Source organism: Alexandromys fortis, unplaced genomic scaffold (assembly GCF_014885135.2).
Source record: "Alexandromys fortis isolate MF-2015 unplaced genomic scaffold, M_Fortis_MF-2015_v1.1 scaffold_81, whole genome shotgun sequence".
Taxonomy (NCBI): domain Eukaryota; kingdom Metazoa; phylum Chordata; class Mammalia; order Rodentia; family Cricetidae; genus Alexandromys; species Alexandromys fortis.
In genome coordinates, this window is record NW_026067960.1 from 135864 (window position 1) to 150945 (window position 15082).

The 15082-nt window shown below is 49.3% G+C and overlaps 1 protein-coding gene across 2 annotated transcripts in view; it reads right to left on the reverse strand.

The window, feature by feature from the left end:
• Positions 1–426: 426 nt before the first annotated feature.
• Zfp64 (ZFP64 zinc finger protein) overlaps positions 427–15082 on the reverse strand; it is a 59284-nt gene continuing 44628 nt past the window's right edge. Inside the window, exons 2-5 of one of the 2 annotated variants that reach the window (XM_050152956.1) lie at positions 11784–11933; positions 10775–10837; positions 5458–5709; positions 427–1633 (exon numbers count right to left, since the gene is read on the reverse strand). In XM_050152956.1, coding sequence (XP_050008913.1) covers positions 915–1633; positions 5458–5709; positions 10775–10837; positions 11784–11933 — 1184 coding nt within the window. In that variant the 3' untranslated portion in view covers positions 427–914. The remainder of the gene's footprint in view (positions 1634–5457; positions 5710–10774; positions 10838–11783; positions 11934–15082) is intronic. The other variant, XM_050152955.1, reaches the window with a different exon arrangement.

Consider the following 15082-nt stretch of genomic DNA (forward strand, 5'->3'; position numbering starts at 1 on the left):
TGTTTTACTCTCTGATCTTCAGGCAAGCATATTTATTAAAATACAAATGAAATGCTACTTACGCAATCTGGACGCTGGAGCTTTGAGTGACAGGTCTGATTGGAGGACCGAGTTAGGGTCCTCTGTATTACATGGAAGAGCCCAGTCTTGGTCTGCTCCACTCACCTGGGACCCTGTCCAGGACACCCTGGGCCCCAGACTTTTTTCATTTGCAGTTCAAATTCCGTAACATCCGACGGGAGGCGGTTAGGGCTAGCTTGATCTTTGGCGCCACCTTCAGTTCAAACTGCATCTCGCTTCCCCTGGGAGACTATTCACTGGGAAATCCTAGGAGCCTCTGGCATCGGTTACTGACTGGGTGGGGACAGCCTGTCTAAGGATGATTGTAAAGCCACTCACGTCTCTCCATAGAGTTCACTTTTTATTGCAAAAAAACACAGAAAAGACACCGCACAAATGTATAAGGCCAACACTAACAGTCATACTCAAGTTAAGAAAGAGCTTTACCATATACCCTGACGGAGCACCGACTCCTTTCCCCCCCACAGCTCAGTTTAGATGCAGTGTTCTGGGTTTGCCAGCTTAATAACTCCGCCAGAGACCAGTCAGTTTTCAAACCACAATCCACGCAGAGCAACTCTCCCCAACGGGCCAGAGGCGTGCTTAGTGGCTCCCACCCTTGAATGACCCAAGCCACAATGCATCATCCAAGCAGGCAGCTGGACGGTGGGCAATTGTCTCTGTGGCCTCCCTTTGGCACCTCTGCCCTCCTGGGTCAGCTGCTCCGCTGCTGGAGGCTGGGGAGGTTGGGGCTGCCAACTCTGGAGGAGAAGACAGGGGGTCTTCCTCATGGTGTCACCACGAGGGGCTGGCACCGGTGTTGTTCAGATTCCTAAGACCACTCAGGCGCTGCTCTAGAGGTCATGACTGGGCTCCAGGGTGCTCGCCAGCCGCCCCACAGAGACCAGCGGGCTGAGCTGCCCCGAAGCAACGTTGCTTTCTGAGGGGAAAGTGACCAAGTTTGAGTTCTTATTCTCACCCCAGTCGCTGTGCTGCTTCCGATGGCACCTCAGGGAGTCGTCCCTGACAAAGGAGGCGCCACATTTGTCACACTGGAAGGCCCTCTGGGTGATAATCTGGGCCACGTGGTGGGGGCTGCTCTCCTGCGGCCCATCCTTGCCCTGCCCCTGCGGGGCCCTGTTCTCTGTCTTGGTCCCTTCCCTGTGCACTTTGTCCATGTGCTTGGCCAGGCTGCTGGGCCGTTTTGTGTCAAAGCTGCAGAAGTCACATTTGAAGGGCCGGTCCTTGCAGTGGACCCTGCTGTGCACGCGCAGGGCGGCCGGGCTGGAGCAGGAGTAGCTGCACTGGGGGCACTTCTCGGGGTGGTCAGCCTGATGCAGTCGGCTGTGCTCCAGCAGGTCCGCCCGGTCCCGGCCCTGGAACGCACAGTGCAGACACTTGAAGGTGTGCTTGATGCGGACGTGCGACTTGAGGTTCGCCTTCATGGTGCAGCGGACATCGCAGAACTCGCATTTGAAAGGCTTCTCCCCCGAGTGCACGATCATGTGGCGCTTCAGATCCGAGCTGATTTTGAACTTGGCGCTACAGAGCCAGCACTGGAAGGGGGTGTCCCCTAGCAACGGAAGGGATGATTACATTAGCGTGGACAGGCAGCAGAATTCCCACCTAGACATGCATCATCTACCTGACCAGGAAACGGCTGGGTCTTTTGAACCTTGCCTTGCAACTTCCCAATGACAACACTTACTGTGTTCAGTAACTCAGTACTGTTGCCCGTTTTAAGGATGAGGCAACCAGCAATCAGAAAGTTCCAGTAGCAGGGGCCCAAACTCGGTACCATGCCCCCACCAAGTCCACACTCAATTACACTTGGGTTCTAGAAACGCAATATATGTTGCATATGAGTTCTTCAAATAAGATTTACAGACACAGGGTAGGCAAGGCGGCTCAGTGGTTAAGAGCACTGCTTAGTCATGCAGAGGATCCGTGCTTAGTTCCCAGCATCCACATGGTAACTCACAACCACCTGTAACTCCAGTAGCAGAGACTCGGACGCCCACTTGTGGCCTCCACAAGTACTGCACACCTATGGTACACATACAAACACGCAGGCAAAATATCCATACACATTAAAAAAAAAATCTCTTTTTCAAGATAGGGTTTCTCTGTGTTAAAGTCCTGGCTGTCCTGGAATTCGCTTTGTAGACCAGACTGGCCTTGAACTCACGGAGATCCATTTGCTTCTGCCTATTAAGTACTGGGCTTAAAGCTGTGCACTTTGCCTAGTTCAGAATAGAACGATCTAAAAAGCTAACACACAAAGGTGGCGGGCACCGCGCACTGGGAGCAACCAGTGGAGAAGCCACAGCTTTCCAAGGTGGTGCAGTTGAGAATTTTCCCTGAAGGCCTTGTAGAGGTTGTTGGTAATCATAGGGATGGTTACTTTAGTCATTACCAGCTACAGAAAAGCCCCTAAGTCATCCTCGCTCATACTCAACAGCCACGTGCCCATGGCAACGACCTGCTTTCCCAGCATTACCTTCTAAGGAGAACAGCGGCCCACACCAGAACTGAGTTTCTTTTTCTTCTCTTTGCAACAAGTTCCAAATTGTCAGGGTGGTTTTTTAATTTATTTTATTTATTTATTTTTGTTTTTTTGTTTTTTCAAGACAGGGTTTCTCTGTGTAGCCATGGCTGTTCTGAAACCTGTTATGTAGACCAGGCTGGCCTTGAACTCACAGAGATCTGCCTGCCTCTGCCTCCTGAGTGCTGGAATTAAAGGTGTGTGTCACTGTTTGACTTGCAAGATTCTTTATTGATTAATTTTCTTCCTAGACTATTCAGAAATAATAATTCTAATTTCGGGCGTTTCATCCTCTAACTTTTTTTTTTTTAGTTTCTGGGAAGTTTTGTTAAATAACTAGCAACTCTAGTCCCTCCCACCCTTTTATTGGAAACAGACCTTTTTGTCGCAAAATATAACCTGATTATAGTTCCCCTCCTTCTACTCCCCCCATTTCCTCTCCACCCTACCCCTTTCATCCAGAAAACAAACAGGCCTCTAAAGGATAATAATAATACAATAAAACATAATATGATAAAACAAAAAACAACACATCAGAATAGGACAAAACAAAGAGAAGGAAAAGCACCCAAGAGGAGGCACAAGAAACAGAGACCCACTGGTTTGCACACTTGGGGATCCCAGAGACACTCAACTGGAAGCTATGATAGGTGTGTAAAGGACCTAAGGGCAAAAAGAGAGATCACTAGGCAGTGGTGATGCCTGTCTTCAATCCGAGCGCTCGGGAGGCAGAAGCAGGGGGATCTCTGTGAGTTCTAGGACAGCCAAATCTATATAGAGAAACCCTGTGTGTGTGTGTGTGTGTGTGTGTGTGTGTGTGGTGGCGGCAGGGAGAAAATAAGTAAAATGAAATAAACACAACAATAAAAAATAATAAGATAAAATTTTAAAAAGATTGACATGACATTACAAGACAAGGAACCTCCAAAGATGCCACAGAGTTCGTTCTCTGTGGGCATCTACTGTTGAGTGTGCAGTCTACCCTTAAGAACAGTGTTTCCTCAGTGAGAGAGAAAAGAAAATTTTCATCTGCAAGTGGTTCTCAATAGGAGATAGCTTTGGGCTAGGGACTCCTCCAGCTCTAGGACCCCGTCTGGTGCAGCCCCATGCAGCCCCTCTGCATGCTGTCTAGCTCTCTATGAGTTCATATGGGTATTGACCTTGTTAATTTAGAGGGCCTTGTCTTATTGGTGTCCTTACCCCCCACCTAGCAGCGTTACCTTAATTCAAGCCTTTTTGTTTTGTCTCTTCATGGACCTTACCTGCATTTCTGCTGGCAGTAGAATCAATTTAGCCAAGCTCTTTCTAATTCCCCAAGTACTCTGGCTTCCAGGATTCATTGCTGGGCCTAACATATTTCATTTCTTTACTCAATTAAACTCTTGCGTCTTTGAATAGACGACTGTTCCTCTTGCACGTGGCTATAGAATTATATGTTCACTTTATCAAGCTGGTTTCAAAGCAGAGAGCCCAAGTACTACACACCAGAAACACAAAGGGAGGAGATGCCCTAGCTGCTGGTGAAGATGCATGAACAGGTTCAATCAGTTGTATATTTGGAAAAATAAAGCTTTATTAAATTAAAAAAAAAAGAATTATACATTCATAGTCAATTACTTTGTGACACACAGTGTGGTAATTTGAAAGAAAATGGTCCTTAAAGGGAATGGCACTATTAGAAGGTATGGCTTTGTTGGAGGAAGTGTGTCACTGTGGGGGTGGGCTTTGAGGTCTCCTATGCTCAAGCTATACCCAGTGACACACACAGTTCACTTCCTATTGCCTGTGAATCAAAATACAGAACTCTCAGCTCTTTCTCCAGCACCACGTCTGCCTGTGTTTTGCCTTGCTTCCCACCATGATGCTAATGGACCGAGTCTCTGAAACTATAAGCCACCTAATTAAAAGAGTTGCTGTGGTCATGGTGTCTCTTCACAGCCACTGAAACTCTAAGACACAGGATCTCGTGTATCCCAGCCTGGCCTTGATCTTCACTCAACTCTGACCACCAGAGTTGCTTTAATCTCCCACGTGCTGGGACAACAGCTGTGCATCATCATGCCTGGTTTATGTGGTGCTGGGGATGGACCCTAAGGGCTTCACACGTTCTAAGCAATTGCTCTAACTTGGCTACATTCCCCAGCTCTTCTTTTTTGTTGTTGCTTCTTTGAGACAGGGGTTTCTCTGTGTAGACCAGGCTGGCCTCAGACTCACAGTGATCCACCTGCCTCTGCCTCCCGAGTGCTGGAATGAAAGGTGTTCACCACCATTGCCTGGCTGAACTCAGCTTTAAATGCTAACACATTTCTATGGTCTCACCATCTATGAGTTTATTGAACTGCTCGTATCTCACTGTTAATGCCTCAGCCCTCCACCTACTCTTGTGTGAATGGGTGCACACTATAATGGGTTTTGTCTAGCTAACATTAGTTTTGTGGAGTCCTACCTACCAAGAAGCAAGGGGAAACCTTCAAGAACAAGACTCGTATGGTTTGCAAACACATTCAGTTGGCTCTGCTACATAAATGAGGCCTGCCAGGCAGAGAGTAAACCAAAACACTAAAAACACCTAGTTGGCCAGTCATTTTTATTTGAGACACATCCTTTTGACACGTGGTTGCTGTGATTGGTAGCCATCCCCACCTGTAGTCTATGTGGTTACAAAATACAGCCATCACACCGATCTACTGAAAACTGGTGTTTTGGCAAAGACGATTGAACAAGTTGTATAGGGTCAGATTCCAAATTCCTGTGCTTCTCCCGGGCAACTCATCTCAGTGGCTTGTGTCAGAAGGAAGCACCCGTGAAGAAATAGAGAAAGCAAAGCAGGGGCTCCTGGGGGAGGGGCTTACCCGTGTGCGAGCGCAGGTGCACGGTGAGCTGGCTGGAGTTGCGGCTGGCGTAGGGGCAGAGCTGGCACTTGTAAGGCCGCTCGTCCGAGTGGATGCGCAGGTGCTTCTTGAGGCTGCTGCTGTCCACGGCCGCGTAGTCGCACAGGTGGCACTTGTGTGGCTTCACGCTCGTGTGGCAGCGCATGTGCATAGTCAGGTTGTCCTTCCGGCTGAAACACTTGTCACAGAACTCACACTTGTGCGGCTTGTCGCCTTCAAAGACATAAGGAGTCAAGGTTATGGGGCTCTTGGTCAGGGCTAGGTCCTAGTTCCTCTTCCCATCACTGTGATACCCAGTGATTATCCTGTGATACTGTGATTACCCTGACAGACCCAACTTAAGGGAGAAAGGGTTTGAAGCAGTTGGTCACATTGCAGCCACAATCAGGAAACAGGACCGAATGCCTGCAGCTGCTCAGCCCCGCCCCCCCTTCTCTATTTAAACAAGATTCCAGTCAGGGAACGGTGCCACCCAGTCTTTATACCTCAGATAACTCCATCAAGGAAATGCCCCAGGGCATGCCCAGAGGCCTGTCTCCTAGGTAGTTCTAGGTTCTATTGGGTTGACAATTACACTGTCACCGGGTGATGTGCAGATTTGATCAAGAAGACAGTGTAGACAGGTGGGCCTACCACCTCCCCCTTCAGTGGCCACACAGAGAAGAGGAACCAAAAGTCAGTGGGTGGGGAACAAGCAAGTGAATTCAAACATCAAGGGATCCTAAGACACAGGTTAAGCAGAGTTCAGAAGCTAAATTCTGCCACAGAATGATTCAAGGTAAGAAGTGACAGGTGTAGGAGGCTTGGACAGACTTCTGGCCCCTAGATGATGAAGCACTTACAGAATGACCAGGCTGACTCTGTTACCAGCTCTGTCTCCACCCCTGGGCCTCATGTAGCCTAGATTGATCCCTGAACTCCTGACCCTCCTGCTTCTACTTTCCTGAGTACTAGAAGCCATTAAGCTCACTTTATACCCTCTTTTTTTTTTTTTTTTGGACAGGGTCTCACTGTGTATACCTGGCTGTCCTGGAACTGTCTTCATAGACCAGGCTAACCTAGAACTCAGAGATCTGCCTGCCTCTGCCTTCTGAGTGCTGGAATCAAAGTCAAAACCATGTATCACAATACTTAGCCTTTATATCCCTTTTGGGTTGGAGTCACGAGAGAGAGAGCGAGAGAGCGAGAGAGCGAGAGAGAGAGAAACTCTCTTGAGTACCAGTGTGGAAATCAATCCCTTCCTACTGTGGGTTCCCTGGGTCGAACAGGTTAGCAGGTTTGCTCAGCAAGTGTCTTTATCCACTGAGCCATTCTGATGGCCTGTTTTAGTAATAAAAAAGTATGCGATTTTAAAAAGTCAGGTATGATGGTGTGCTCTTGTGATCCTAGCGTGTGGGAGGTGGAGACAAGAATCAAATGTGTGAGGTCATCCTCCACTGCACAGTGAGCTGGAGGCTAGCCTGGGATACACGAAACCCTGTCCCAAAGCCAAGAAAGTACACCACCAAGAGGGGACCTTAGCTTAACTAAGGAGTTCGGTGATGATGGTGTGCCCATGTAGGCTCAATTGTGACAGTGTGTACCTTTTGTTTGGGATGTCCAGAGCAGGAGAGGTTGTGGGAAGTGGGGGCTGGGAATATATGGGAGGTGCTTTTGGTCCAATTTCTGTGTACACCCAAAACTACTCTAAAAATAATATGTATTAGAAGAAGAAAAGGGAGCTGGAGAGATGGCTCACAACCATCTATAATGGGATCTGGTGCCCTCTTTTGGCCCGAAGGCATACCTGCAGGCAAGACACCATATACTTAATAATCTTTTTTTAAAAAAAGGGATAGGAAAGCAACTCCCACTATCAGGGCTGCGTGTGTAGCTCAGGGATGGGTTCTCGCCTAGCGTGCACAAGACGCTGGGCTCCAGATGCCAAGATAAATGACCAAGAAAGGAAAGCCACCTTCTGTGTTCTAGCATCTCCTTTCTCAACCACACATGAAGCCAGAATGTCATCACATGTGTGGGTCAACACCAAGCAACATGACACATTGCAAGGGACTGCATACAGAAACAGCTATGGGAGCCTGCCGACTGGTCCTCTAAGATGGAGGCATTTGGAAGGTGTGGGCTATGCTTGCCATCAGCTTCTGCCTTGGAAGATAGTGTCTGCTCATTAAGATGTCATATTAATACAACCAGTCTACTGTTATTATAATATGGGTATGTTAATGTTTCAGCTTTAATTTCTAATGTAGAAACCACCAAGGACATCGCTTGCTGCCTTGGCCGTGCCATTTAGCACAGCCACAGAAAAGTAACCAAGAGAGGCCTTCAGACTTCGGGTATAAAAGGGTCCTCAACAGGGGTTTCACAACTGTTTGGCAATCTAGTGTTGGGCCACCACTGGCCAGGTCCCTCTGTTCTCCTAGTCACAGGTGATGGTGGTTCTGCATCATCCCCGGAGGGAGGGATTCTCTGAGACCTCCAGGACCTCTAGTTTTTGACATTTTTTTTCTAACCCCCCTCATGTATGTATGTGTGCATGAACCACAGTACATATGTGTCAATTAGAGGACAGTCTGTGGGGGTCTCTTCTCTCCTTCCCCATGCCATCAGCATGGTGGCCACTGTCTTTACTTGCTAAGCCCCCCATTCTGCAGGGTCTCACACAGGCCAGACTGCCCTCAAATTCCCAATGTAGCCGAGGCCTTGAACTCTTGATTCTCCACTCCAGTCTTCTGAGTGATGGGCTAAGGGAGTCCACCTCCATGCCCCGTCCCCTCTCACTGAGTGCTGGGCTCCGGGAGGCCACCTCCATGCCCCGTCCCCTCTCACTTTCTGCCAGTTAAGAGATGCGAAGAGCCAAACCAGATGCCGTGAACTCAGGGAAGCAGCCCCGTCACCATTTCCTCAAGGATCAGACCTTCCCCAGTTCCTTAGCCCCAGCATGCTTATACCAAGCAGTTAAACACCATCAGAGAGTCCACTTCTCTAGGGCCACTCACGGTACTGTGAGCACCGGAGGCCAATCAATTTTGGGTGTAGTTCTTCCCACTAGATGGCAGCAGTGCAAACCCCAGCTCATGATGAGTGTTAAACTATTCTCAGGATACTTTCTGGCCCTGAATCGGTCTCTGTGTTGGCAGAGCCTCCTGGTGCCAGGCTGCCTCACCCGCTGAGGTGAGGCAGGATCTTCCACACTACAGAGGAGGAAGGCGAGCCTTCCTTTCAGTCCATCGGCAGCAGAAACCAGCAGAGGTCCAGGAGACTCTGATCTCAATGCTGCAGCTCCAAGGCAGAGCTGGGCAGTGGTCACCATCCCCTGCTCCCCTGGATGCTAGGGGAGCACCATTAAATCTCCACTCATTTCGCTAGACCAGAAGGCTCAGCTCCTGGGCCACAGGCAGAGGGGTGCTGTAGGCATCCCCAGCCTCAATCTTGCTTCCCACTGTAGAGATTCACAGATTGAGACCTTGGTCCCAGAGAAGGCAGAGCTCTTAAACTGTGCTCAAAAAGGAAGCAATTGGATTTCACATAGGAGGTACAGCTCACAGAAAGCAAAAACCAAAACGGTTGAATATGCACACAGGATTTTTTTCTTCAAGGGAAGAAAATGATGGCCTTCTGGTCAATGGGAAGGCTAGGGTGGATGTTGTCTGATGACCGGGGGATCTTTTGCTATTCTATGGAGCCAGCCTTCACACAAATGCCCCAGAGGCTGAGCATTGCGCAGGCACTAGTCCCGAGCTTTGTCTCTCAGAGAATAGAACCTGTCCTTAGGAACTTTGCACCCTCCGTCAACAGACTCCATCTTATGTTTAGTATAAATTGCTCCTCCTGGGCTGGAGAGATGGCTCAGAGGTTAAGAGCATTGCCTGCTCTTTCAGAGGTACTGAGTTCAATTCCCAGCAACCACATGGTGACTCACAACCATCTGTAATGAGATCTGGTGCCCTCTTCTGGCCTGCAGGCATGCATACAGACAGAACACTGTATACATAATAAATAAATCTTAAAACAAAACAAAAACAAATTGCTCCTCCCTGCTGATCCCTGACTGTATCAGTCACTAGAGCCCCTTCTCATGGTGATGGTCACACGTGCTCCGCAGTAGAGGTGTCCTTTGCAAGGGGGTTTCCACATAGCCATCCCTGAAGCTTTATTGTAATAGCTGTCACCTGGAGACTTTTCCCCAAAGTTTAAATAAGAAAATAAACCGCTCGGTTGGGCTCTGCCAGTTTTTGACCTGGCACCTGCTCATCTCACGTGGATCCGGCTGTGACATTTGCAGGGACACTAACAACTTAAGCCACTCAACTTGGTTTCATTAGCAGCAAATGAACCCACACTCTGGCCCAGAGAGGCACTCAGAAGGGATATTCTTTATAGAACCAGACAATAGCCATTTTGGGCTTTGGAGCACCAGTCTGTGCCCTCGGGTCCATCACTGTAGAGCCACATCAGCCACAGAGGAGAGCTTGACAAAGGGTCTGGCCGTGGCTGAGACTCCTTGGGTTGAAGCTCACATATCCTGTTGCAGAGAGAAGTGTATCCAGCCCATGCGGCCGCATACAGCTATGAATGTGGACCAACAAAGCACTCAGATTTTCCCCCCTGTAATTGGAATGTGTGGTTCTGGAGTGTGGACTTTACAGTCAGTACTCTACCGCTATATCAAAAGGATGGACACGGGGCTGGAGGGATGGCTCAGCGGTTAAGAGCACTGAATGCTCTTCCAGGGGAGCTGGGGTCAGTTCCCAGCACCCACATGGCAGCTCACAACTGTCTGTAACTCCAAGGTCTGACACCCTCACACAGACATACACGCAGGCAAAACACCAATGCACATGAAACAAAAATTAAGGGCTGGAGAGACAGCTTAGAGGTTAAGAGCATTGCCCGCTCTTCCAAAGGTTCTGAGTTCACAATTCCCAGCAACAACCATCTGTAATGAGATCTGATGCCCTCTTCTGGCCTGCAGGCATATATGCAGGCAGAACACTGTACATAGAATAAATAAATAAATCTTGACACACCAGTAAGTCACACCCAGATGTTCTTTGGTTTAAGCAGCCTGTGTCCACCCTCTGTATGTGCTGACCAGACTGGTCTTGAAGCAACAGCTTTGCTGTACCCAAGCTTTGTCAAGGCCATCCTCACATCCCTTCCTTCCTGTTCCAAGCTCTAGGCTAGATGCCACCAGCCATGGACACACTCCTGGGCCCCCAACACTTAATCCACTTCCTTGTATTTTCCCTCAACTCCTGAGTGAGTGGATACGCACCTGTGTGGATTCTCACGTGGCGGTCCAAATCTTTCATGCCGTGAACGGTTTTGAAATGACAGCCTGGAAGAGAAGCAAAGCGGCTCTCAAAATGCCCCAAATTGCCACGGCTCAGCTTTGACGGACGCCCACCCATACTGTCATTTCCTGCTTTCAGTATGGCTGCCAGCGAATGACAGCCCCTGCCAACCCTTCCTCACAGACCCCTGTGCCAGGTGTTCTGCTCAGCGTGGGTCTAGGGCCAGAGTCTTGCACAAGGCTTAAAGAAAGGGGCTGGTACGCTTGGTGAGCCAAGGGGATAAAGGGCATTTTCATCTTCCTTCTGTCTGGCAGGGCGGCAGTGCTGGGGGCGAGACCCAGAACCTTTGGCATCCCAGGTAAGTGTCGTGTGGCTGGGACACACCCTCAGCCCTCATGCATTTCCTTCTTTTCTTTTCCTTCTTTCTTTCTTCTTTACAGGATCTGGTTGGAGTGAACTCACTACACTCACTAGGTTGTCCTTAAACTTGCAGTAATCCTCCTGCCTCCGTCTCCTGAGTGCTGAGATTCCCACATCCATTCCTTCCGCATTTTAAATAATTTATTATTCTTATGTGTGTTGGTGTTTTTCTTTCTTTTCTTTTTTTTTTTTTTGGCATGCAATGCTGTCTGTTTATGTGAGCGTGCCAGGTTCCCTGGAACTGGAGTTGCAGACGGTTGTGAGCTGCCATGTGAGTGCTGGGAATTGAACCCAGGTCCTCTGAAGAGTAGTCAGCGCTCTTAACCGCTGAGCCATCACTCCAGCCCCCTTCTTGAATTTTTGACTTGATGTTTCAACTTAAAATGGGTTTATGGAGACGTGACTCCACCCTCAGTTAAGGAGCAGCTGTGAACGCAGTCTTTGTAGTCGCTCTGACAACTGCAGCGGCGGACCCCTAAGGACCTACAGGACCCCTGAGGAGGACACGTGCCAACCGTGAGTGACCTGCGGACAGGGAAGGGGCTGCTACCACCAGGCTCGACCCTTTACCTGGGTAGCAGCAGTTAAAGGTCCTCTCTCCGAGGGTGCCCGTCTGTTCCTTTGCTTCCGAGGGTAGCGCGACAGCAGGGGCCTGCTGGGTGTCACCGTCTTCAGCAGCGAGGTCCGATGGTTTCGGGACTTTGTCATCGAGCGCAGAGGCTGCAATGGAGACAGGAAGTTTGACTTGGCTTCTCAGGACAGTTGTCATGGTGAGTCTGAGAAAAGGGTAGTTTGGGGCCGCTTTCATTTTTTTTTTTCCCCAATCTTGCAGAGGACTGGAGTTGGGGTCCCAGCACCCAACTTATAACTGCCTATCCAACAAACTCTCTGGCCTCCACAGACACCTGCACACCATGCTCATGCACTGACACGCGGCTACACACGTACTAGAGCTTGGACTAGGACTCAGTTGGTAGAGGACTTGCCCAGCACGCAGGAAGCTGTGGGGTCCGTCCCCATCACTGCACAAACCAGGCCTGGTGGTGCAGGTCTGTGATCCCAGCATTCGGGAGGCAGAGGCAGGCACACCTCTGTGAGTTCGAGGCCAGCCTGGTCTACAGAGCGAGTTCCAGGACAGCCAGGGTGTAGCTCATGATGCCAACTGCGCTCAATGCGCTACCATACAGTTTGAGCCTGGGCAAGGGGCTGGAGATTGAAACACACAAAGACACACAGAGACAGCACAGACAGAGACACGGACCTCTAGTCACTGGTAAAGAAGCCCCTTATTGAATAGCACCATGGAGGCTTATATACCCAACACAGTCAGGTGGGCCAACAGGTGAAAACCTTATCCTCTGATCCTCAAGGCAAGGCAACACGTGCTCGTGAAGCAGAGCTGGTAAACAACTTTGACACAGCTTTTAGTAACTCAAATCAGAAGGCCAAATAAAGGTCACTAGTAGGGAAGAACAGCTGGAGGCCAGGACTCCAAATGGTCCCAACACCAGGGCTTTCCAGAGAAACCCTGTCTTGAAAAACAAACAAAAACAAAATTTCAAGATCATCCTTGGTTGCCTAGCTAATCCAAGGCTAGTCTTGGCTCCACATGAACCTGTTTCCAAGAAGAAACAAACAAACAAACAAACAAACAAAACAAACAAACAACAACAAAAAAAGAACAAGGTGCCACAATACCTGAAGATAAATGACCAGTGAGCAAGGCACGTCGCAAATATTACCAAGATCGAATGCCCGGTTGGCTTGTTTGGAGACTGGCTCATGCTATGTGGTCTACCTTAGCCCTGGATGGCCTAACATAAGCCTGGTCTTGAAGTTACAGTGGTTCCCCTGCATCTGATTCCAAGTATTATGACCCCAGCCATGCTCTACAGATTCTCAGACATAGCTCTATTTTCCATGCAGCAGCTCCCCCTCCCCCAGACAAGGTTTCTCTATAGCTTTGGAGCCTGTCCTGCAACTTGCTCTGTAGATCAGGCTGGCCTCGAACTCACAGAGATGTACCCCAGGCAGCAGTTCTGCAATGCTTAGGCTCACTTTAATGCTGAGCTGATTTGTTCCAGTTCAACCATGGGTCACAGGCCACGCTGGAGGCCTTGCGCTCGCCAGGATAAAGCCCTCCAACAAATTACTCGAAAGAAGGGACCTCACAAGCTGAGGACCTGACACATGGCGGGACCTTATCTGGTTTCTGATTCAAACATGCCAGGCATGCCACCTGAAATGGCGAAATATCCTGTGTTGACAGATGGGTTTTAGAGTAGAGGCGGTGCATGAATGAAGATGAAGAAGGCATTTAAAGCATCCCAGCGCTGTAGGGATGAACGCTGACATGCTTGCAAGCAGAATGGTACCGTACTTTGGTTCAAACACAGCTGAAAGGAGAGGACACATATGTGGAGGACAAACCTAACTGGCCCGGAGGAGCTGCCTGCGGGACCTCAGCAGTGGGTCTGCGTGTGTGCTGGGTGCAGGGAAGAGCAGGGAGCATGGCTTTGTGTGGATGTACATGTGTTTGTGTGTGTGCAGGTGTGCACACACATGGAAGGCAGAAGTTCAGTCACTTTCGATCTTAGTTTTTGAGACAAAATCCAAGCTCACCAATTTAGATAGACTGGTCGGCCGGTGAGCCCCAGGAATCCATCCCTCTGCCGTCACCTCCCCAGTTCTGGGGTTATAGATGCACCCCACAGACTGGCTTTTACATTGGAGCTGGATGCAGGGGCTAGCCTGAGAAACAGTGAGATCCCCCCTCGAAAAAGAGGACACGGGGACTGGAGAGTTGCTCCGTGGTTAAGGATATTTGCTGCTCTTTGAGGAGGATCCGGGTCTGATTCCCAGCACCCACATGGCCTGGAACTCCAGTCCCAGAGACTCGATGCCCTCTTCTGGCCCCTGGGGGCACCAGACCCGAATGTGGCACACACACATTGCAGGTACACACACACACACACACACACACACACACACACACACACACACACACACAAAATCAAATCAATAAATCTGAAAAAGAAAATGAGAATCTGTGGAGCTTTGAGAGATGGCTCAGTCAGTAAAATGCTTGCCATGCAAAATGAGGACCTGAGTTCAATCCCCAGGAACCACTTAGAGAAAAAAGGCTGGACGGGACAGAGAGGTGGCTCGGTGGTTAAGAGCACGGGTTGTTCTTCGAGAGAATACAGGTTTGACTCTTAGCACCTTTTTTCTTTTTTCGTTTTTTTTCAAGACAGGGTTTCTCTGTAGCTTTGGAGCCTGTTCTGGAACTAGCTCTTATAGACCAGGCTATCCTCGAACTCACAGAGATCTGCCTGCCTCTGCCTCCCGAGTGCTGGGATTAAAAGTGTGCACCACTACCACCAGGCTGACTCTTAGCACCTTAACAACATCTTTAACTGCAGTTCCTGGCGGTCCGGCCTGACGGCCTCTTTGTCCTGTTTGGGCACCGCAAGCACATGATGTACAGATACACACCACACATATAAAATAAAACGAATACAATCTTAAAAAGACATAGCTGGCTGGTAGTGGTGCACACCTTTAATCCTAGCACTCAGGAGGCAGAGAAATAGGCAGATCTCTGTGAGTTCAAAGCCAGCCTGGCCTACAGAGAGCTTTCCAGGACAGGAGCCAAAGCTACAGATACCATATCTTGAAAAATCAACAAAGAAAAATAAATAAATAAAAATAATAATCAAGAAAGTTTTGTGGGGCTGGAGAGATGGCTCAGTGGTTAAGAGCATTGCCTGCTCTTCCAAAGGTCCTGAGTTCAATTCCCAGCAACCACATGGTGGCTCACAACCATCTGTAAAGAGGTCTCTGGTGCCCTCTTCTGGCCTGCAGACATG